The 22,658-nt window shown below is 42.7% G+C and overlaps 1 protein-coding gene across 3 annotated transcripts in view; it reads left to right on the top strand.

The window, feature by feature from the left end:
- The first annotated feature begins 653 nt into the window (after nt 1-653).
- Nucleotides 654-22,658, top strand: part of CACUL1 (CDK2 associated cullin domain 1) — a 66,781-nt gene continuing 44,776 nt past the window's right edge. The window contains exons 1-3 of one of the 3 annotated variants that reach the window (XR_014827037.1): nt 654-1,263; nt 19,104-19,230; nt 20,094-22,573. Coding sequence is in view for 1 of the 3 variants with exons in the window: in XM_003483565.5 (XP_003483613.3) it covers nt 897-1,263; nt 19,104-19,230; nt 20,094-20,196 (597 nt within the window). In the remaining 2 variants the exon portion in view is untranslated. The remainder of the gene's footprint in view (nt 1,264-19,103; nt 19,231-20,093; nt 22,574-22,658) is intronic. The other 2 variants (XR_014827036.1, XM_003483565.5) reach the window with 2 other exon arrangements.

Raw genomic sequence — 22,658 nt, 5'->3', positions numbered from 1 at the left:
GTACGCAGAGTTAAGGAACTTAAAAAAATCCACTAATAGCTCAAACGCATTAATTTTTTTAAGCCACCCTGCTGTTTCGGTTGTCACTCTTGATTTTGAGGGTTTGGATCACTTGGGCTGAGGCCTGGGAGCAAAGGCCGCCCAGGCCAGACCCATCCGTTTTATAGCGCGAGACCCCGAGTCTCTAATGGCCTGCGAGTTCCGTAGTCAGGCAAAGGCCGGGCTGCGAGGCCCTTTGCGGTGCGAAGGCTCGGCATTTCGGGAGAGCCAAAGAAAAACACCACCAAGACGCTGAGCCTGGGTTACACGAACCAGCGGGGAGTCTCTGGGCGCATCTTCAGCAGCCAGTTGGACCCCCCGTCGTCCAGGTAACCAAACTGAGAACGCGCGTGCGCAGCCAAACTCCTCTATCACGTGAGGGTAGGCCGGGGGCGGGGGCGGCGAATCCTCCTCCTGACTGGTCTCCCAGTCACTCTCTGCGCGTGGCCAGCAGAGGCTCTACTGCTTGGAGGTGACGCACAGCGCCCGCCCCTTTTTGCTTAGCTTTCTCGCGGTTGGTTCCTCGCGCCACGTGCCCTCCTGGGCCGCTCCCCCAGCTGCCCTTTCCAACTGCCTGTTGGAAGCTGCTGTAAAATGTCGTGAGGGGCGCTGCCGCTTTACGGCTGCCTCTCCCCAGACTGAGCCCGGGAGCGACCGACCACCGCGGTCAGCGCTGTCTGTAAGAGTCGGCCCGGTGGAGACGGAGAGCCCCGGTGCACTGCTGCCCTCCCTGCCGTGCCCGTTCCGGCCCTCGGCGATGTGAGCTCGAGGAGGCTGCGGTGCCCCCCCCTCCCCCGGCCGGGGTTGAGACAGGCGGCAGGTGCCTGTGAGGCAGGCGGGTGCTGGGGGCCTGCAGGATGGAGGAAAGCATGGAAGAGGAGGAGGGGGGCAGCTACGAGGCGATGATGGACGACCAGAACCACAACAACTGGGAGGCCGCCGTGGACGGCTTCCGGCAGCCCCCGCCACCCCCGCCGCCCCCCTCTTCGATCCCAGCTCCTGCCCGAGAGCCTCCGGCGGGTCAGCTGCTGACGATGCCTGCGGTCTCCGTGGACAGGAAAGGCCCCAAGGAGGGGCTCCCGATGGGGCCTCCGCCACCGCCGGAGGCCAATGGGGTGATCATGATGTTGAAGAGCTGCGACGCGGCCGCCGCCGTGGCTAAGGCGGCCCCCGCCCCCACCCCCAGCTCCACCATCAACATCAACACCTCCACCTCCAAGTTCTGTGAGTCCAGCCTTTCGCCAGCAGCCTTAGCTTTTCTCCTCCCCGCTCGGACGTCGAACCCACCCCCTCGGCCAGCCCCGCTTCCTTTGTTTCTGGCCTGGGTCTCTCCTCCCCTCCCCGACTCCCTCCCCCATTCGCTTGGTGTCTGCGGCCAGCTCTGAAGCGGCCCTGGCTTCTTGTATTACCTGGCTTAGAGGAGCAGTCTGATTGTGCACACTGCCCCAAGTTCTCCTACAAACGCGATCGTATCACAACTGGCTATCTCTCAACGTTAGGAAGCTCTTTTCTTCTCCATTCTCCCTTAAGTTTCACTTTCAAACAAGAAAGGAAAATAAGGCTGCCTTAATTTCGTTAGGGAGAGGCCTTCATTCGTTTTTTGCAGCCAGAGGAAAAAGAAACCTGGTGACTTGTGTTCCTGTGCTTTTAGCCAGTCTGCGTTAAACAAGTCAGAAATTAGAAAGTTGACCTGTTCTACACTTCGTTCTTCCTCCAGTGTACGCCTTCTGCATCCTGCTAGGGAAATGTAGGAGTTGCTTCTTGAGTAACACCAGTGCAGCGGGAGCTGCGACATCAGTTTTGAAGTTAATAATGTATAAAATTACTTTTTCAAAGCCTACACTGGTAAGAATAAGCCATTCGGTGTGTGACCAAGTCCAAGGTTATGTTGAATGTTGAACTTTATGTTAGTGATCTGCCTTAACTCTCAGTTGCAGGCAGAAAGATTTAGGACCAAACTCTGTTTTGTAACTGAAACTGTCTTCACAGTTGTTGTATGCTTCCACAGCTAGAAAAAAGAGTGCTTTTGCTTTTTAAGTGGGGTTTTTTGGAGGGTAGTGGTTGTGAAAATAGATCGTCACAGCCAGATTTTTCTCTCCTATTAATAATGCAAGTTTTGAATGACATCTGGTAAAGCAACTGGAGATTTCATTTCTAGTTACTAATTTTATCAAGCTGAACCACTAATTGTCCAATTAGCTGTGCAGAGAAAATATCTGCCTTGCTGCCGATACACAGTCAGAGCCTTACATATTTTTTTTTTTTTTGAACAAGCACTTAATTTTATTTGCCTTTGAGATACTGCTTTAGACAAAAACACTCATGTAGGTATGATTGGTAAGATTTGTCTGTGGTTATTTTTCCCCCATATTGTGCGCACACGAGAGTAATGATTGTATCATAGTTTGTCTGTTGAAGGCTCAGTGGTGAAACCAGACCAGGGATAGAGTGGCAGGACAGCTTATCTAAATGCTGGAGGAAGCTTGCTTTAGTGCTTCAACAAAGTTCTTTTGAATAGTTCTAGAAAACATCATAAAGCTAAGAGCAGAAATTAGTAAAATTAGGAACAAAGATTTGCCAAACCAAAATATTGGGGTTTTTTTTGAAGATTAATAAGCTAAACAGACCTCTGATTTAAAAAAAAAGATGCATATGAAATAAGTGATAAATGGGAAATTACTACAAACATGATACGTTTAAAAAAGGATTTTAGGAGTTGCTATAGGTTTATAAATTTGAAAGCCTTAGGGGAAATGTATAAATTCTTAGAAAACTACAAACCAAGAAAGTTGGTATCAGAAGAAATAGATAGCTTCAGCTGACTAATAAATATTTAATAAACTGAAATGGTAAAACCTCCTCTCTCAAAAACTCTGGATAGAGGTAATCTTACAAGTGAATTGCACTGAACTTTTAAACAACAATTCCTTTTTACAAGTTGTTCTGGGAAATAGAAAAGAGAGAGAGGCGCCAAGCTCATTTTATGAAGTTAGTGAAATCTTCTTGAATCCCAAACTAGGTCAGGTCCATAGGAAGAAATTATACATCTGTTCAGTTATTGGCATAAATAGGAAAATCCTACACAAAATACTAGCTCATCAAATCCCACAGTGTGTTAAAAGAATCATGATCTGTAGGGTTTGTTTTACAAATCCTAAGTAAATATGGTTCAACATTTATTTATCTGTTAATGTAATTTACCTCCTTAATAGATTAAAGGAGAAAAATCATTATTTTGAAACCATAAAATCATTTGATAGAAGCTAGCACCCATGTATGATAAAAACTCTCCACAAGCTTAGAATACAAGATAACTGGAAAATGGTCGTTACCAAAAACCTCCAGCAAATAAGAAGTACCTAATAGAGAAGCTTGAGGTACATTTACTTTAAGATCAGTAGCAAGATAAGGATGCCCTCCACCTCTGTTACTGTTTAACATGGTAAGAAAGTCCTAACACTTTAGAAGGGAAAAATAAAGGACAGGAAGGGAAGTAATAAAACTGATGATTTTCAGGTAACATCACTTACCTAGGTGAACCATTAGAAACAAGAGAAACTGTTAGAACTAGTAAGAGTTTGGCAGAGTTGGATTTAAGATCAACTTGAATTAGTAGCATTTACTACACTAGCAATAATCAACTAGTAAAGGTAATCAAAAGTAAGTACTGTGTATGATAATAGCAACATTATAGTCTCTAGGAATTAACTTTCAAATACTTCAGATCTTTAAGGAGAAAACTTCAAAAACAAGCTAGAAAGGGATGTGAAAAAGTGGGAAAACTTTCCATGCCCCTGGGATAAGATTGTTTATTGTCATAAGAATGTTAGTTTTCTCCATTTTAATCTACACATTTGATTAAACTGCCATCAAAATTCCATGTGGTTTGTCTGACAAGCAGTAATCTAGATCTAAAATTTATATGGCAGGTGGGATAAGGTCTGAATAGCTAGCTAAATCAGTCCTGAAGATTTGCTTCGGATGGGGGCTTTCCTTATCAGGAGTTAAGATACTATTTCAAGACTATAGTAATACTAGTATAAGTGCAAGAACATAAAAATAGACTAAGGGAACAAACTGGCCTGTATATGTTCAGGACTTAAGATTCTGGGGGCATCATAAATCACCAGAGAGGAGTTCCCGTCATGTCTCAGTGGTTAATGAACCCGACTAGTATCCATGAGGATTCGGATTTGATCCCTGGCCTCACTCAGTGGGTTAAGGATCCGGCATTGCTGTGAGCTGTGGTGTAGGTCATGGAGGTGGCTTGGATCCTGTGTTGCTGTGGCTGTGGCTGTGGTGTAGGCCAGTGGCTACAGCTCTGGTTTGACCCCTAGCCTGGGAACCTCCATATGCCACAGGTGTAGCCCTAAAAGACACCCCCCCCCCCGAAAGGAGTCATATTGCTAGGAAGAATGGCTCAGTGTATGGAGAAGAAAACAAACGTAACACCACAGATAGGATGAAATGTGGATCATTAAAGGTCTAAATGTGAAAGGACAAGGTTTTTTTTTTTTTGTCGTTTTGCCTTTTCCTGGGCCGCTCCCTCGGCATATGGAGGTTCCCAGGCTAGGGGTCAAATCGGAGCTGTAGCCACCGGCCTGCACCAGAGCCACAGCAACACAGGATCCAAGCTGAGTCTGCCACCCACACCACAGCTCATGGCAATGCCGGATCCTTAACCCACTGAGCAAGGCCAGGGACTGAACCCGCAACCTCATGGTTCCTAGTCGGATTCGTTAACCACTGAGCCATGATGGGAACTCCAGGACAAGTTTTGAAATTAATGGAAGGCTGTGTTGAAGAAGCCCTTTCTCCAGGGACAGGGAAGGACTTCTCAAAGCTCCTAAAGCTTATAAAGGTGAAAAAGTAATGACTTTGTTTATATAAAAAGCAAAGATTTTCATTCAGCCCAAAGACAGGTGAAAGAATTAGAGAAGATATTTGCTAAGTGATTTGGCTTTGAATTTATTCAGATTTTGTTTGTCTGCAAAAATACTTTACGTTCATTTTCTAAGGATATTTTTGCTGGAGGAAGAGTTCTAGATTGACAGTCTTGTTTTTTCTTGTCGTCCCCCCCCCAGCACTTTATTTATTTATTTATTTTGTCTTTTTGCCTTTTCTAGGGCCGCTTTCAAGGCATATGGAGGTTCCCAGGCTAGGGGTCAAATCAGAGCTGTAGCCACCGGCCTACACCAGAGCCACAGCAACTTGGGATCTGAGCCACGTCTGCAACCCACACCACAGCTCACGGCAATGCCAGATCCTTAACCCACTGAGCAAGGCCAGGGATCGAACCCGCAACCTCATGGTTCCTAGTCAGATTCGTTAACCACTGAGCCATGATGGGAACTCCTTTCTTCACTTTAAAGATGTCTTTGCATTGTCTTCTGGTGTACATTAATTCTCTTTATTTACTATAATAAATGCCTGAATAGTCTTATTTTTGTGTGTCTTGATGTAATGTGTCCTTTTTTGTGGCTGCTTTTTACTTTATCTTTCACTAAATCAAATTTAATTTGATTGTGATGTTTTTCGGGAGGGTAGGGTTTTCTTTGTGTTTATTCTTTTTAGTGTTCTTTGGGTTTCTTGGATTTTTGGGTTCTAGAATTTGTTAAATTTGGACCATTATCGTTTATTATATATACTTTCAGAATTACTGTCCCATGCCCTTCAGTTACACATATGTTAGGGCCACTCGTTATTGTATACTAAGTCATGAGGCTCTGTTCATTGTCTTTTTCAGTTTTTTGGCAACCCTCCCCCCTCCCCCCTGCCCCCAGCTTTAGTTCAGATAGTTTCTTTTGCTGTGTTGTCTTTGGTGTGTAATCTGTTGTTAATCTGTCTTAATCAGCAAGAGTTCTGTTTCTAACATAGGCTGTCATTGAGTTCAGGTTGCAGATTAACTAAGATAATTAATTGTTGGCTTCTTGAGATAGTACAATGAATAAAGAATCTTCAGTAAGTGTATTCCTTTTGATAGCTTAAGTCTTATGTAAAGTTATGTGTCAGTCTTTGGACTTCTTAGTCTTCCAAAAGTGCACATAAGCACAACTCAGAGACATTATGGATTCAGCTCTAGACTACTGCAATAAATGACTATTGCAGTAAAGTGAATCACACAAATTTTTTGTTTCCCAGTGCATGTAAAAGTTATATTTAGGGAGTTTCTGTCGTGGCTCAGTGGGTTATGAACCCGACGAGTATCCATGAGGATGCAGGTTCGAGCCTTGGCCTTGTTAGTGGTGTGAGCTGTGGTGTAGGTCTCAGACGCAGCTTGGATCTGGCGTTGCTGTGGCTGTGGTGTAGGCTGTCAGTGCAGCTCCGATTCAACCCCTAGCCTAGGAACTTCCATATGCTGCAAGTGCAGCCCTGAAAAACAAAACAAAAAAAAGAAAACAGTTATGTTTATACTGTAGTGTAGTCTGATAAATGTGTAGTAGCATTATGCCTGAAAAACAAACAAACAAACAATGAACATACCTTAGTTAAAAAATACTTTATTGGGGAGTTCCCGTCGTGGCGCAGTGGTTGACGAATCCGACTGGGAACCATGAGGTTGCGGGTTCGGTCCCTGCCCTTGCTCGGTGGGTTGACAATCCGGCGTTGCCGTGAGCTGTGGTGTGGGTTGCAGACGCAGCTCGGATCCTGCGTTGCTGTGGCTCTGGCGTAGGCCAGTGGCTACAGCTCCGATTCGACCCCTAGCCTGGGAACCTCCATATGCCGTGGGAGCGGCCCAAAGAAATAGCAAAAAGACAAAAAAAAAAAAAAATAAAAAATACTTTATTGCCAAAAACTGCTAAATATCTGAGCCTTTAGCAAGCCATAATCTTTTTGTTGGTGGAGGGTTTGAAATATTTTGAGAAGTACCGAAATGTGAGAGGTGGGAAGTGAGCAAATGCTGTTGGAAAAATGGTGCCGATAGACTTGTTTGACTCAGAGTTGCAGTAAAACTTCAGTTTATAAAAAGCCCAATATCTGCACAAATAAAGTGCAGTAAAATGAGGTGGGAAGTCATCCCTTTGGAATATAAGCTGGCTCCTGTCTGTTTAGATTTGGTGCTTATTCCTTGGGGAAATTTGATTTAGTTGGGGGTTTAGAGGCGGTGAAAGCTGCATGTCTTCCCTTGCAAGGTTCCAGGTAATTTTATGGCACGGGCTTCAGTCAAGTAAAGATGAGTAGCTTCATCTTGGGGAGGAAGGGTGAAGGTTAAAGATTAGCTTTGTATTGGGAAGGCTCAGTGAGTTTTGTGAGGTCACGGTTCTCAGATTGATCAAATTCTATCAAACTGACCCCATTTCAGGTCTCAGGGTCTTACTGTTTTACAATCAGTGCCCTGTAACTTAAGAGGTCTGTCTAGGCTTTGAATTATTTATATACTAATTCTGTAAAATACAGGGAGCAGTCTGTTTCTGATTTTTACCTCTAAGAATTAGGAGGTTCTTTTATGCAGTCATGGATGCTCTTTGGTTCTGTTTACTAAGCTAATTCTTTTTTTTTTTTTTTTTTTGTCTTTTGTCTTTTTAGGGCCACACCTGCAGCATATGGAGGTTCCCAGGCTAGGGGTCAAATCGGAGCTACAGCTGCTGGCCTACACCACAGCCACAGCAACTCAGGATCCAAGCCACATCTGCAACCTGCAATGCCGGATCCTTAACCCACTGAGCAAGGCCAGGGATTGAACCTGCATCCTCATGGTTCCTGGTCAGATTTGTTTCCTCTGCGCCACGATGGGAACTCCATGAGCTAGTTATTTTCTTAAAGCTTTCCACCTGTCATTAGAATCAGCCCACTCCGCAATCCTTGTCTTTCTCGTTTCCATCATAATGGCCATAGCAGTGTGCCATGTTGTTTTCTTCAAGAGGAACTTTATTTCCGGTATCTATAGGAGATAAGTAATTCTTTGCTGCTACATGCCATGTACTATTCGTATTATGTTATCTAATGGTGGCAATGTCATCACTGGCTTTAAATCAGCTAGATTGGAAAACCATAGCCAGCTTCCTACCTTTTAAGAGTCTGTGTCCTGGGGGTCCCCATTGTGGCTCAGCAGTTTAAGGACCCGGCATTATCTCTGAGGATGTGATTTTGATCCCTGGCCTTGCTCAGTGGGTTAAGGATCCAGCATTGCTGCAAGCTGTGGCATAGGTCACAGGTGCAGCTCAGATCTGGTGTTGCTGTGGCTGTGGCGTAGGCCTCAGCTGCAGCTCTGTTTCTGCCCTTGGCCTGGGAACTTCCATATGCCATGGGTGTAGCTATAAAAAGAAAGAAAGAAAAAAAATAGTCTGTGTCCTGTAACTACTCCAGTACCAAATACTTGATCGTTACAGTTCAGTGCAAGGAAACATTCTAGGTCTCTAAAGCAACAGGAAATGATAGCAGAAATTGAATCCTTTAGAAATTGTTGGAAAGATTAAGGGCATAGAAGTCAGTGAGTTTGCTCCATTCAAACTGATTCCAGAAGGCAGGCTGTTGCTGCTGCTGCTACCATCACAACTGCCTCCCTCATCTTTGAAGTTGGTGACTAGACACTGGCACTTGGAGTTGGTGCTCACAAACTCTGACATATCTAACCTTACTTTCCAGAACCATCAGCAGCAGTGGTCTGTCCTTTGCCTGACTTTGATGTGCCAAGTCTCATTCACATGTATCTCATTGATAGAATGTAATTTGGGAAGTGCGTTAGTCAGCTCTCTGTGATAATAACTACCAAATTTCAGGAGCTTATGGAACACCAGAGGCTTTTTTCTTGCTCATATTATGTTAGCGTTGGCAGTTGGCTGTGGCTCTTCACATGTCATCTCACTTGGAAGAGCAGTGTCTTTCTGGGTCCTGTCACTCTTGGAAGAGGCAAGGAGGAGAGAGTGGACAGCAACACGCAAATGGCTTTTAAAGCTTCTGCGCAGATGTAGCATATGTCACATCTGTTTACACTGCAGATATGTTAGACTAGAACGATTCCCTGTGGGGATGCGGGCAGGTGAGACTGGAGTCTGAGGATAAAAAGCAGTGAATGGATGGGAGGAAGGAGGGGTGGGAGGGATCTTGCCTTGACTGATGTTGCAGTGCCACAGTCTCTGGAGAATTATGAACCTTGTGCACCCAAAGCTTCTCCACATGAACATAAACTTTATAGAGTATATTTTTAATTGAACTCAGCAAGATTATTCTGTTTCTAAGTTAATGATTCAAAAAATATGTTAAAATCACCTTTTGGGAGTTCCCGTTGTGGCTCAGTGGTAACAAACCTGACTAGTATTCGTCCTGGAAGACAGGCTAGGCTTCCTGTGGCTGTCTCCCTGGCCTGGGTGTGGGGATGCTGGCCTGCTGGTGGGTGGGTAAGCCTCCAGTGCTAATTAATGAAGGGAAGGATCCCAAAACGGCACTTGCCGGCTGCCTTATCTCGGTAGAACAAGCTCCCCCAAACGGCTACTGTCAGCATCTCTATCCTCAGGGGGAGTTGCCGTTTCTTGCTGCCTCTCCAGGAGATTCTCCAAGATCAGCAAGTGGGTCTCACCCAGGCCCCTTTCGGTCTGCTTCAGTGCTGAGATTTGGCATCTGTGAGATTGGGCGAGTGCCCTTTAAAAGCAGAGTCTCTGTTTCCTGTAGCCCTCCAGCGGCTCTGCTGAACTTAAGCCCCACTGGTTTTCAAAGCCAGATGTTCTAGGGGCTCATCTTCCTGGTGCAGGAGCCCTGGGCTGGGGAGCGTGATGTGGGGCTCAGAACCTTGTGGAGAAACCTCTGTGATTTCAATATTCTTCCCATTTGTGGGTTGCTGACCAGGGGGTGTGGGTCCTGACTATACCACATCTCCACCCCTGCTGCTCATCTCCTTGTGGTTCCTCCTTTGTGTATGTAGTTGTGGGATATCTTTTCTGCTACTTTTTAGGCTGTTCTTATAGATAGGTGTAATTTTGGTGTGTCCACGGGAGGAAGCGTGAGTTCAGGGTTTTCCCACTCCACCATCTTGGCCACTTCACTTCATGTCTTCCTTTTTTTGGGTGTATTCCCGTGTGTGTGTGTGTGTGTGTGTGTGTGTGTGTGTGTGTGTGTGTGTGTAAAACATACCTTCTAGCAGCCTCTTGAGAAAATGTGCGTGGATAATAGTTTCAGGTCTTGCATCTGTAAAAATGCTGCTTTTACACTTGATTGACAGTTTGGGTAGAGAATTCTTACCTAAATAATTTTCAAAGTGTTGCTTCATTGACTTTAAGCTTGCAGTGTTATAATGAAGAATTCACGTACCGTTTTAATTCTTGTTATTTTACATGTGGCCTTTTTTTCCATTGAGGAAGTTATTGGTATGTTTTCTTAGATTAATGAATCAATGTTTTTCTTCCTTTATATTTTTCGTATTTTCCCTTTTCTCTGGAATTATTGATAGTCAAATATTGAACTTCTTGTTTTGAACTTCTGAGTCCATTAACTATCTTTTTCTGTATTCTGTGTCTCCTAGTGTTCTAGGAAAGTTTCTTGGTTTCTTTTTTTCTGTAGGTTTTTTGTGTTTTTTGTTTGTTTGTTTTAGGGCCCCACCGGTGGCTTATGGAAGTTCCCAGGCTAGGGGTTGAATTGGAGCTTAGCTGCCAGCCTACATCACAGCTCACAGTAATGCCGGATCCTTAACCCACCGAGCAAGGCCAGGGATCGAACCTGCGTCCTCATGGATGCTAGTCAGATTTGTTGCTGCTGAGCCACAATGGGAACTCCTCTTTAGGATTTTTAGTAAAGGCTATATTTTTCTTTTTTTTTTTTTTGTCTTTTTGCTATTTCTTGGGCCGCTCCCACGGCATATGGAGATTCCCAGGCTAGGGGTCTAATCGGAGCTGTAGCCACCGGCCTACACCAGAGCCACAGCAACGCAGGATCCGAGCCGTGTCTGCAACCTACACCACAGCTCACGGCAACGCTGGATCGTTAACCCACTGAGCAAGGGCAGGGACCGAACCCGCAACCTCATGGTTCCTAGTCGGATTCATTAACCACTGCGCCACAACGGGAACTCCTATATTTTTTCATCTTAAGAGCACTTGGATTGCTTCTTTTTCATAACTTTAATTTTTATCTTCATCAGGCATTGTAATTATAGGATTTTTAAAAAGTTTTTTATTAATTATCTTTGCCTTTATCTTAGCAATTTTTGTTTGTTTTGATCTCTCCTGTCTGAGACTTTGTAAATCTTGGTGATCCTTAGCTGTCTATTCATATTTGAAAGTGAAAAAGACTAATTGGTAGTTCTGTGTTTACAAGGGATCTTGCCAAGTTTAAGTGTTGGGCTTCACTTTGGGCTAATTGGATGCAGAGCTGCTGTTTTCTGGGGGACCTGCCAAATAATGGTATGTGAAGTCTTTTCTGTGGGACTGTTCAGTTTCTCTAAAGAAATGTTCTTCCATTCTGGGAGAATCTTAGAGGTGGGTAGGTGGGGCAGGAAGTAAAGACGTTTCTCCAGGCCGATGGCATTCCAGAATTAAAGGAGCAAGGTTAGATGTTTGAGCATTTCTCGTTTTGACTTTTGACTTTTTCTTAAATCTGCCAGCCCTGCTTCACACCTTCCCATCCACCCTGTATCTCTGTCTTAGAGTCCAAACCTTTATCTTTCAGTTTCAGTGCCAATGACCCTTCTCTTCTCTGTCTCTCTCTCTCTTTTTTTTTTTTTTTTTTTTTTTTTTGCTGTTTAGTCTGTGGAGTTGCAATCAGTCTTCACCCTTTCTACACCATCTACCAACTCTCTGCTACTAACCCTCTCTTGCAGTATCCTGTCCTCAGCTGCTGAATTTCTCAGGGTCCTGCAGGGCAAGAGAGCTCACCTGTTGGTGTTTCCACCTCAGAACACACCGCACTGTGCTGTTGCTTTGCAGTTAATGTTCCTGGTCTTCGTGCCAGGGAGGGTTTGACTTGTTTTACATCTTCCAGCAAATCACAGAATTTAAAAACTATAGCAGACCTGCAGTTAGTTTGCATGGTTTGGGCCTATGTAATCTTAATTGAACAGATACTTTCTATGTGAATATTGTGAGATTTTGGATTAGTTGGAGTTGGAGCCATTAATGGATGTTTTGATAGCACTTGACCTTTTCATATATGTACTTCCCTAACATGTTCCTTTGGGGAACTGTGTCGCAGGCTCAAGTGTGATGTTGTAATTGTAGAATAAGGTTGTGCAGTAACTATTCGAAAGTAATGTAGATTTCAGTCTCGTCTGTAGACCACTGCAGTTACTTTCCTTTTTTTCAAGGTAGTGATGAAATTTCTATTTTATTATATTTCCTCTCATTGAGAAAGGATTTTTAAGCAGTAAAATAAAGAATATGTTTTCTATACAAGTTATACACTGTTTTGGGGAAAGAAAGCGTCATTTGAAGCAAGGCAAACAAAGCAGGTTATATAGTTTCATATAATTCAGTCAAGCCTTATCTAGACCAAAATATTATCTAGTCATTTGTTTATATGAGTGTAACTTAATGTTTATGTGGATGTAACAACATTACAAAGAATTACTTTTGTTTTGTGTTTTTGGCTGCGCATGCAGAAGTTCCCAGACCAGGGACTGAACCCAAGCCACGGCACTGACAATACTGAATCCTTAACCCCTGGACCACCAGGGAACTCCCAGAATGACTTCTTAATGATCATAGTAGACATTTTATATTGTCCATGGTGTTTAAATTAAATTGCGCAAACCACAAATCCTAAAACTTAGAAACTTCCCAGACATGTGCAGTTTAGAACCTAAAACTTAGAAACTTCCCAGACATGTGCAGTTTAGAACCTAAAACTTAGAAACTCCCTGTAGAGCCTGCAGCTTTTAAAAGGTGTTAGCTTACTTGGGAAACATTTGCCTCATTAAGCCTTACCATTAGCTGTCGTCTTTTACTGGTGAATCAAAACATACCTGAGTAGGTGGTATAGGTTTTGTTTTTTACCTCCTAATGTAGAAAAGAATATTTGAGGATTTGATAATTTCCTTTGCCACGTTTTCCCCTCTGGGGCAGTTCTTAAGTGAACAGCTCAGTAGTAGTATTTCCTTTGCCAGGATCAAGTTATTTTCATTTTGAGAGAAATAAATAATGGGATTTTTTTTTTTTTAAATAAAGAGTCAAACTCCTATTTATTAGGCGACATTACCTTATTCTGATTCTCCTCTTCCACTCTGACTAATCTCTTTCTTTATTCCCAAAGGCTTCTCCCCATTCTGCAGGCTTTATTCTGGCCGTCTGCTTCTCTCTGTCCATTACTTGAAAGATTTCAGACATCCTCTTGTGCTGGAGGGAGAAGAATATTCTACCAGGTGGTAATATTTTGGATCACACAGATTTACTAGATTGTCACTGATAGATGGACACACTGTGGCAACAAGAAGTCATAATTTTTCTTAGATCATCACATACACTAGCCCAAGTTAAAAAGAAAGCCCAGAGCTTTTTTCTCTGAGTCCATCTGTCAGATTATCTAATTGTAATTGTAATTATAATTAATCTAAAAAGTCATTATGTTTGAGACATAATGTAGCCTGTTACATTTGGCTTAATCACTTATTTCGTAATTGCCAATACTGTATTCTTCTTAAGGAGCCAGTTCTTAATGAAAGTGGCTTTTTTGGTCGGGAGAAGGGACGTGGAAGAGTAGAACTTTAATGCTCTTTGGACATGAAAACAATTCCTAGCTGCCCTTTAAAAATTTTTCTTTGCTACATTGACATCTTTATTTGATGCTTGAGTTGAGCTTGTTCTGAACAAACAACCATGTGCTAACAGTTGAGAAGAGGAGCACCTGTGACACCTGGCTCTCCTGTGCTGAACGGCAGCATGAGGCGGAGGTTCTCCAGCTAGCAGCAGGAATCACCTAGAGGGCGCAGGTGGATTTCTGTGTCACCCTCCCCCGCTTTTCTGATTCCATAGGTCTGGATTCGGCCTGACAGTTTGCATTTACAAGTTAACAAGTTTCCAGGTGGTGCTGTTGCTCTTTTGGGTAGCACATTTTGAGAGCCACTGATGGAAAGTAATGATCAGTCCTTGCAGTAGACCAAGTATGAATTAATAACACCTGCTATAATTTCTGACTGTCCTCCCCTTACAAACAGATAACGAAGAAAATTCAAAAGGTATATCCAGTAGGATTTGCCTGGTTTGCTTACCCTGTGTGAAATCAAATATACTTCAGTTTTTTATTCCAGAACACTAATAAGTTGTGTGCTTTAGGTTGTTTTTCTATTAAGCATTTTATTTTGACTTTGATTAAATTAATTTACTTCACATACATTATTGAATACCTGCTGCGTGCTAGTTTGCAGTTGGGGCTCTAGCACTGAATCCTTTCTCTAAGGGGCTTATGTCTAGTTTGAGGGAGATTGATAATAAATACAGAATATGTCAAGTGTTGATAAGTTCCTTGGATAACAAAGTATGAGGGTTGAACATATTTCTTCCTGCCTGATTTGAATTACATATCTTTACTAGTTTCTCATTTATTAGCAACCTGATGCTATTTCCTGAACCTTAGATTCCAACTATTCTGTATGTTTCAGATTTTATTTCACTTTACCTTAGTAAAGATCAGTTGAACTACTTTCTCAATAGCACTGAGGCTATACGGGCTTCTAAGTATTCATCTTCGAAGTATGAGTTTCTAGGTTTAAGCCTTGTGGCATGGTGTTTTGAGGCCAACATGTGGGTTTTTAAGTTTTATTTATTTAATGGTTTCATTTTTGTTTAGGCTCCATGCTTTGTATTTCTTTTGGTTAGTCTGGACTTTTTTGTGGGCAAAATTGAAAACATTTGATTACATTTCTCTAAAAGAAAATCTAGTGTTAAAATTCAAGACTACACACACACACACATACACACACGCACACACGCACATGCGCTCATTCTGAGGCTGTATGTGTCAAATGTTAAATAAACCAAACAGCTACAAATTTTGTTTTAAATACAGATTAGGTTGAGATTAGCAAAGAGTGAAATATAAAGTCTTCTAGTTTTGTCATTTTGGGTGTTGACTGCAGATCGGTATGGAAAGCCTTCATGACCTTTGATTAGAGTGTATGTATGCCAACTAGTGCCCATTCTTCCAACTCCCTGTAGCTCTGCAGATCTGGTTTTCCTTTCTGCTTTCCTTTGCTTTGTGACTATGGTGGAGATAGGTGGTTTCCTGAGAAGAAAGTTACGTTAGCTGACTGTTCAAGCTGCTGCACCAGACTGTTCTAGACTGGGTGGCTTATTTATTTCTCACAGTTTTGGAGGCGGGGAAGTCCGAGGTCAAGGTGCTGGCAGATTCGGAGTCTGGGGAGAGAGCCTGCTTCCTGGCCCAGAGAAGGCCATCTTCTCTCTGGCCGTCTTCGCACATGGCAGAGGAGGTGAGGGAGCTCTCTGGAGACACGATCTGTTCATGAGGGCTCCTAGCCCATGACCTAATCCCCTCCCAAAGGCTCCGCCTCCTGATGCCATCTCCTTGGGGGTTAGGATTTTAACACAAGTCTTGGGGGGACATAAACATTCACTCCGTAATAGCTAGCATATAAATGAACTGGTTTCCTGTTGGTTGGTTTTTCAAGCAAAATACGTGGGGAAATAGATATAGTTTCTTTTTAGATGTGGAAATAGGATTTAAGATTTTCTTTCTTTTTTTTTGCTTTTTAGGGCTGTACCCGCGGCATATGGAGGTTCCTAGGCTTGGGGGTCGAATCAGCTGTAGCTGCTGGCCTGCACCACAGCCACAGCAACGCAGGATCCGATCCACATCTGTGACCTACACCGCAGCTCACGGCAATGCAGATCCTTAACTCACTCAGCAAGGCCAGGGATTGAACCTGCCACCTCACATTCCTAGTCGGATTCGTTTCCGGTAGGAACTCCCCGGATTTAAGATTTTCTACTGTGACTCTTGCTGTTTTCATTTTGGTTTGAAAGTCTCATTTCAAAAATACTTAAAAGCAGGGCTTTTTTTTTTTTTTTTTTTTTTTAATGTCACATAAAAGACACCTGAGAGGCATCAGAGATCACTGCTTCTGTAGTGGAACTTCATTCTGTTCTTACAGCTACAGGACTTCCCATCACAGGGTCTTTTCTTGTTGTGATTAGCCGAAGTGTGAGACCTTCAGCCTGTCCAGCTGCAGCACAGGGTGTACGTCGTTGAACCAAAGAGTCCAGGAGCTTGTGGATTGGCATGTTCATTCTTGGCTTTCAAACTTGAAGTTTTCTTCCTGAATAACTTCTTTAATTCCCAGCTTTTGGTGTAGAGCAGGTGAATGATGTGGTTTAGGTGATAAACACTGATGGGAGATTCAGTAACCTAGAATCATATAGTGAGAAAGCTATTTTCAATTTTTTTTTCTTAATTCTTCTAAAAGCAGAAAGGTGGCATTTTGGAGCTAGTGTGCAACACGTCTCAACATGTGCTGATTTCCTTTTTTCACAGAGAAAGCGAGCTTCACGCAGAACCTTTGAAGGCAGTAGGACCTCGCTAGAATTTAATAACACTGTGTTTATTTCTGTATTGCAAATGACACTGCTTTTTAGTTTTTGATCAATTCTTTTTTTTTTTTTTTTTAAGAGCAAGTAGTTTTAAGCACAAGGGGGTGATTCTAGGTAGCACCTGCAGGAGGGTGGAGAGGTGAAATTGGGATGGTAAGGAAGCCAGTGAAGAAGTCACCACTGCAACTGGAGTGTAATCCCTGTGGGGACTTTGGGAGTCAGTGCAGCACCCTCAAGAGTAAAGGGAGATGCCGGGGTATTTACACCCCATTCTCATTGGTCATTACTTGATGGTGGCTCCTGGGGATGTTAATTCTCCAGAATTTTCAATCTTCTCCTCCTTCAGGCAGAGCAGCCAGAGACAACACTGTGGCAAATAATGGTAGGTGTTGACAGCGGCCTCTGTGGACAGAGCAAATGGGTGGCGGTACCAACAGTTGCAGCTATACTCCCAAGCATGCTAAGCATCCTCTACATCCTCCTTGTGTTAATCAACAGCAACCCCATTCTTTTGTGCTCAGGCTAGACCTTGAGAGTCATCCTTGACTCTTCTCCCACACCTCACATCCAGACTGTCAGCAAACCATGTTGGCTCTACCTTCCTATGTATTCAGAATCTGACCTTTCCTTTTGCCCTCACCGCCAACACCTAGTCCAACCCTCCCATCATCTCACAGCCTTCTAACTTGGTTTATTCTTAATACAGTGGCTGGAATGATCCCTAGAAAACTAAGTCAGATTACATCACTTGTCTGCCCCAAACTCTCCACCTGTCCTTATCTCATTCAGAGTGAAAGGCAAAGTCTTTATGATACCCAAGAGGCCCTCCAGGATCTGGCCCCCTTCTACCGTTTGTGTGTGTGTCTGTGTGCACACACATGTACAGTTCTTTCTGTTTTTAGCCTTATGTGTGGTCAAAACGGTCCTTCCCCCCCCCCCCTTTTTTAAAAGTGCAGGTTATGTGATTTGTTTGTAAATTAGGTTCATTTGTCACAGTTTGCATTCCATCTTTACCACTATATCCTGGTTGATTTTTTTTTCCCATACAGTGAAGATACTTTTTCTAGTCAATAGTTCTGTTGGTTTTGACACATGCATGGAGTGGGGTATCTGCTAGCACGGTTCCATACACAACAGTTGGTTGTCCTCAGTGTTCCCTCCTGCTGCCCCGAGTGGATAGCCCTTTCCACCTTCCAGTCCCTGGCAACTTCGGATCTGCTTTACTCCCTGTGGTCTTGCCTTTATTATAAATATGTGACAGTCTTATGATATGTAAACTTTTTGGTCTGATTCTTTGACTTAGCAGAATACATTAAGATTATTCCATGTTGTGTAAATCAATAGTTCACTCTTCAAGAGTCCTTTAAATATATTTAAGCAAAAAAAAAAAAGGTGAATCGATTTAAAGACAGTATTGAACAAGCACAGTAGAGGTGGCACAGATATGAGAAGCATCTTGAACCTGAATGACTCAAATTTGGAAATGAATAATGGGATAGATGTTAGTTTAAGGCTTTTTTGCTTTACCTGGTACCTCTGCCAGTGCTTATCTGTGTGCTCTAACGGCTGAGGGGAAGTCAACCTTATGCTTCCCAGTTTCTGGCCAAATAACCAGTAAAATGACTGATCCTAGTAGTTGTTAAATCCTGTTGTGAATCATAAGACTCCGGGTATCTTAGGTGCTTTTTTTGGTAGCTCTTTTTAACATTAACATGTCATTGCTGTGAAGCATCCATCACCCCTGGATTTCACAGTTGTTCGGACAAGCTGTTATAAATGCTTTATTAAACATATAGTGAAGGAATGAGAGCTAACCGTTAGGAATGAGGTGAGCCTTCAGTGTAAGGCTCCAGTTTGATGTTTTTTCTGTTGAGCTTTCTAAAGTGTAGGATAGTGAGAGCCTGAATCAGAGCTGTACTCATGCCTGGGAGGTACCGGTGGTGCCGTAAACTCTGCTGGTTTCTAGCGCCTTCTTTTGTTACTGGAGCATTAAGATTTTAATTTCCATAGTCCTTTCCTTAGGTAGATTTCCCCAGGGGTTTCTGTAAAGATTGGTTGGGAATCTGGGATTGGTTGGTCCAGAATTTCATTGTGGTTCATGAACAGACCATCTTGTCACATCACTGACAGTATATACCGAGGGTCAGTGCTTAAGGATGCTCCACTGAGAACAGAAGCCATGGGAAAGGGAACCAGTGATAATCGCTTGTTTTGTTTTTATTTTTAAAGATGGACAGAGGCCTAGTAATTCCTTTTTAAATCATAATTACTGGCTGCTTAAAAATCCCTGATCAGGCTGTTTTTTTTAAAACCGAAACTAGGATAATAATTGAGTTGTGTTTAGATGATAGAGTGTTAGTGTGAAGTCAAGAGTAAATGGAAGGAGGACTTCCCGTGTGGCTCACAACCTAACTCCTCAGCATTGCTTCTGCAGTGGCTGTGGCTCGACCCCTGGCCTGGGAACTTCCATATGCCGCAGGTGTGGCCCCTTGTTTAGAAAAAAGAGTAAAGGAAAGGAATTTGCCTGCATGATTGCTGTGATTTGTGTGTATTTTCCATGTGGCACATAGTAATATTAATTTTACTTTTTATTTTTAGTAATGAATGTTATAACTATTGAAGATTATAAGAGCACATACTGGCCAAAATTGGATGGTGCCATAGATCAGCTTTTAACTCAGAGTCCTGGTGACTATATCCCCATATCCTATGAACAGATATACAGGTAAGTCAAGATTTAATTTGCTTGGGTTTGAGGTTCGTGGCAACTTCAATTATGACAGTAATATATGCGTTTAATATAAAATACATATGTGAGGCTCTGTAAGTTATTTACATGTTATACACTTGTGGAGTGGGGGTTTGTTTGATTTTGCTTCAAAGTTGGTTTTCAGATCAAGATAGTGTTAATTCCACCAGAGCCTGCCACCCCTGCTATACACAGTGCAGAAATGATGGAGATCAGTGAAAAAGCCAAAAATACGTAGTTTTAGTCTCACAGGGAGACACTAACTTAAACTGTTGGTGTTCGTGACACACAGTTCTTCTGTCTTTGGTTATTTTGTTTCCCAGCTCCTGGTAAATGGAAGCAGCAAGTTAGTGAGGAACTGGGGTGGGATGTGAGATCAGTCCAGTCACAAAAGGAGGAAGTGACAACCGCGTTGTTCTGCACCCAGTGATGCTCAAAGAGGTTACATTGCAAACGTTTCTGTGAGTTAGAAACCTTGTGCTGATTCTCCTTCTCTCTTTTTATTTTTACATCCATTAAAGTGAGAGAGAAACTGGTTTATAGTTATCAGAGTCAGACTCTCAGATTATCACCTACTCTTGGATTATCTGGTACTGATAAAATATATAATAGAGTACTCAAAAAGATTATTTGTAGCTGGTGATAAGGTCTCTTCCGGCTGAATACTGATTGGGGCAGGATGTTTTTTTATTTTAGAGTTTTGATTGGTCACTTTTTTAGGCCTGAATTATTTGACCAGGGGCAGTTTATGGAGAATATGCTTTAACCTTACCTTGAATTAAGTCCTCCATCGTTAACTTGGTTTTTCTCTCTCCCCCTCCCCCCCCATCTCCCTACAGTTGTGTGTATAAATGTGTATGCCAGCAGCACTCGGAACAGATGTATAGTGATCTGATTAAAAAGATAACTAATCACTTAGAAAGAGTCTCAAAGGAGCTGCAGGTAAAGAACTGATTGTATTGATTTTTGCTTCTTCAGGACTTTCTGGCTGGTTGGATTTCGCTTGTATAGTGTACCTTTGGAGGCTTGTTAATTTGATCATGATATAAACTTATAAATATTTTATAGACGAATATTGATCACATCATATTTAGAATAGATTATTTGAAAATTTGACATAAAGTGGACATCTTTAGATTGATATATTTCTGACTTTAATTCCATTTATTATCTGTCAGTGTTTATTTAAAACCTTATTTGTTTTAATTTTAGCATTTGGTGACTTTTATAGTATAAATATGTGTATGTTTTAATTTTTTTCATGGAATTTTAAAAATTATTAGTTTTGAAGTGTTATTTGCCTACCAGTTTCTCATATTTGTGAATATAAACAACTGACATCAGCATTTTTTTTTTTTTTTTTTTTGTCTTTTGTTGTTGTTGTTGTTGCTATTTCTTGGGCTGCTCCCGCGGCATATGGAGGTTCCCAGGCTAGGGGTTGAATCGGAGCTGTAGCCACCGGCCTATGCCAGAGCCACAGCAACGCGGGATCCGGGCCGCGTCTGCGACCTACACCACAGCTCACGGCAACGCCGGATCGTTAACCCACTGAGCAAGGGCAGGGACCGAACCCGCAACCTCATGGTTCCTAGTCGGATTCGTTAACCACTGCGCCAAGATGGGAACTCCGACATCAGCATTTTGTTGAGAAATCCTCAGCAGATGCAGTTTGGCGCAAGTTGTGGAAAATATTTTAAGGAGGTACCTGGCCTCTTGATCCCACTCCACCCCTCCTCACCTCAGGAAAGTTTCCGGTGCTTAAAGGTCAGGCCCTGCCTTTGTGCTGGGGCCAGATCACATTTTGGTTGTGGATTAACTGGGTGGCAGAGTCACTCAGATGCAGATCAGCAGGCTCCACATCACAGCTAGGAGGAGCTCCAGCAATTCTGCAATATCCATTTTCGAGCCAGTGCTGGCTCGCTCGATGGACATTGTTCCTCGCTTACCTTGTGGTCTGAGATAGCTTAGTTCTGTCTACCCCCAAATAGTTGGCACACTAAGTATCTTAAAATTTTTTTTTATTTTTTAATTATAGCAGAGCTGAGTTTATCATTGCCAAATATATCTTTTCCTGTAAGTTGTTTAGTATAAATTGTTTTCATCTTTTTGCCAAAATCTTTATTCATTTAACAAACATATTATTAGTGCTAGGCATTGTATACAGATTATAGATGAAGCTAAGATTTGTGCATTATAGCTTTGAATGATTTACTTAATTCTTGACTCTACCCTCTCCCTGAATCCTCACGTCAATTTGCTGCCAAATCCCATTTACTTTCTCTTTCTCTCTTGGCTCTGGTCCACTTGCCACCACCCCAGTCCAGGCCACATCATCACAGATGTTTTACTAAAATGCTCATCTTAGCTGGTGCTCTGCTTCTAGTCTTAACATATCTGACTTATTCTTGCGTTTCAGTCGGAATGACTGTTGCTGAAGTACAGCTCTGATCATCATATTCCTATTAGCATAAAGTCTAAACTTCTTAATGTGGTTTAGGAAGCCTTGCGTTGTCGGACTCCGGCTTCTTTCTGCAGCCTAGTGTCTTACCCTTCTGCTCCTGCAAAGTGCTGAACTTATTTCAGTTCCTTGAACTTTATATGTACTATCTCGTATTTTGGCTTTTGCCATGTTAACTTGACTGCCTGCGACTTTTTTCCTTTTCCTCTGCTCCCTCATTTTTTTGGTCACTGTGAACATTTAGGCTGCAGCCGAGACATCATTTGTTTTGGGAGACATTCTGATACCTTTCCCAAGTCTGGGCTTGGGAGCCCCTCATCTGTGCTTCTGTAACACCCAGTACATCGTGGCAGTTCACTGTGTATTGCAATTTCTGGTTTAGCCGTGCCCCTCCCCCGTGCCCCTGGCCCACCCCCCGCCGGCCCCAGGACTGTGTTCAGAGGGGGCAGAGGAACACGTCTGTCTTTATCAACGTGTCGTTAGTACCTTGCCTCAGATCTGACCCATGCTAAGCATTACTTGTTGAGTGAAATGTATATTGAATGAATGTTTATGATAAATATTTGCTATCTTTTGCATAGTGAAAGTTTTTCTAGTAGAAATCTGACTTTGATCATGTTTTTTAACCTCAAGCCAAGGTGGCTTTTGGGGTGCAGGATATGCCAGAGATTTCATTAGATCAGCAAAGAACTCACCTCAAAAAGGATTGTTTTATTTACATGGTTTTGCTGTTATTGAACTAATACTAAATATTCTTCTAAAACAGAAGGCAAACCATTTCATTTCCAATTATAAGGACAAAATACATCACTTATCTTGCTTATGAGAGTTACTATAGATAGGAGTTCCCGTCGTGGTGCAGCGGAAATGAATCCGACTAGGAACCATGTACGGGTTCTATCCCTGGCCTCGCTCAGTGGGTCGGGGATCCAGCGTTGCCATAAGC

The sequence above is a fragment of the Sus scrofa genome, chromosome 14, assembly GCF_054392235.1.
Source record: "Sus scrofa isolate SSC_HxYL_T2T_F1_AM1 chromosome 14, Sscrofa_HxYL_maternal_Yorkshire_Landrace_v2.0, whole genome shotgun sequence".
Classification (NCBI taxonomy): domain Eukaryota; kingdom Metazoa; phylum Chordata; class Mammalia; order Artiodactyla; family Suidae; genus Sus; species Sus scrofa.
This window is presented reverse-complemented; position numbering and strand designations above follow the sequence as displayed.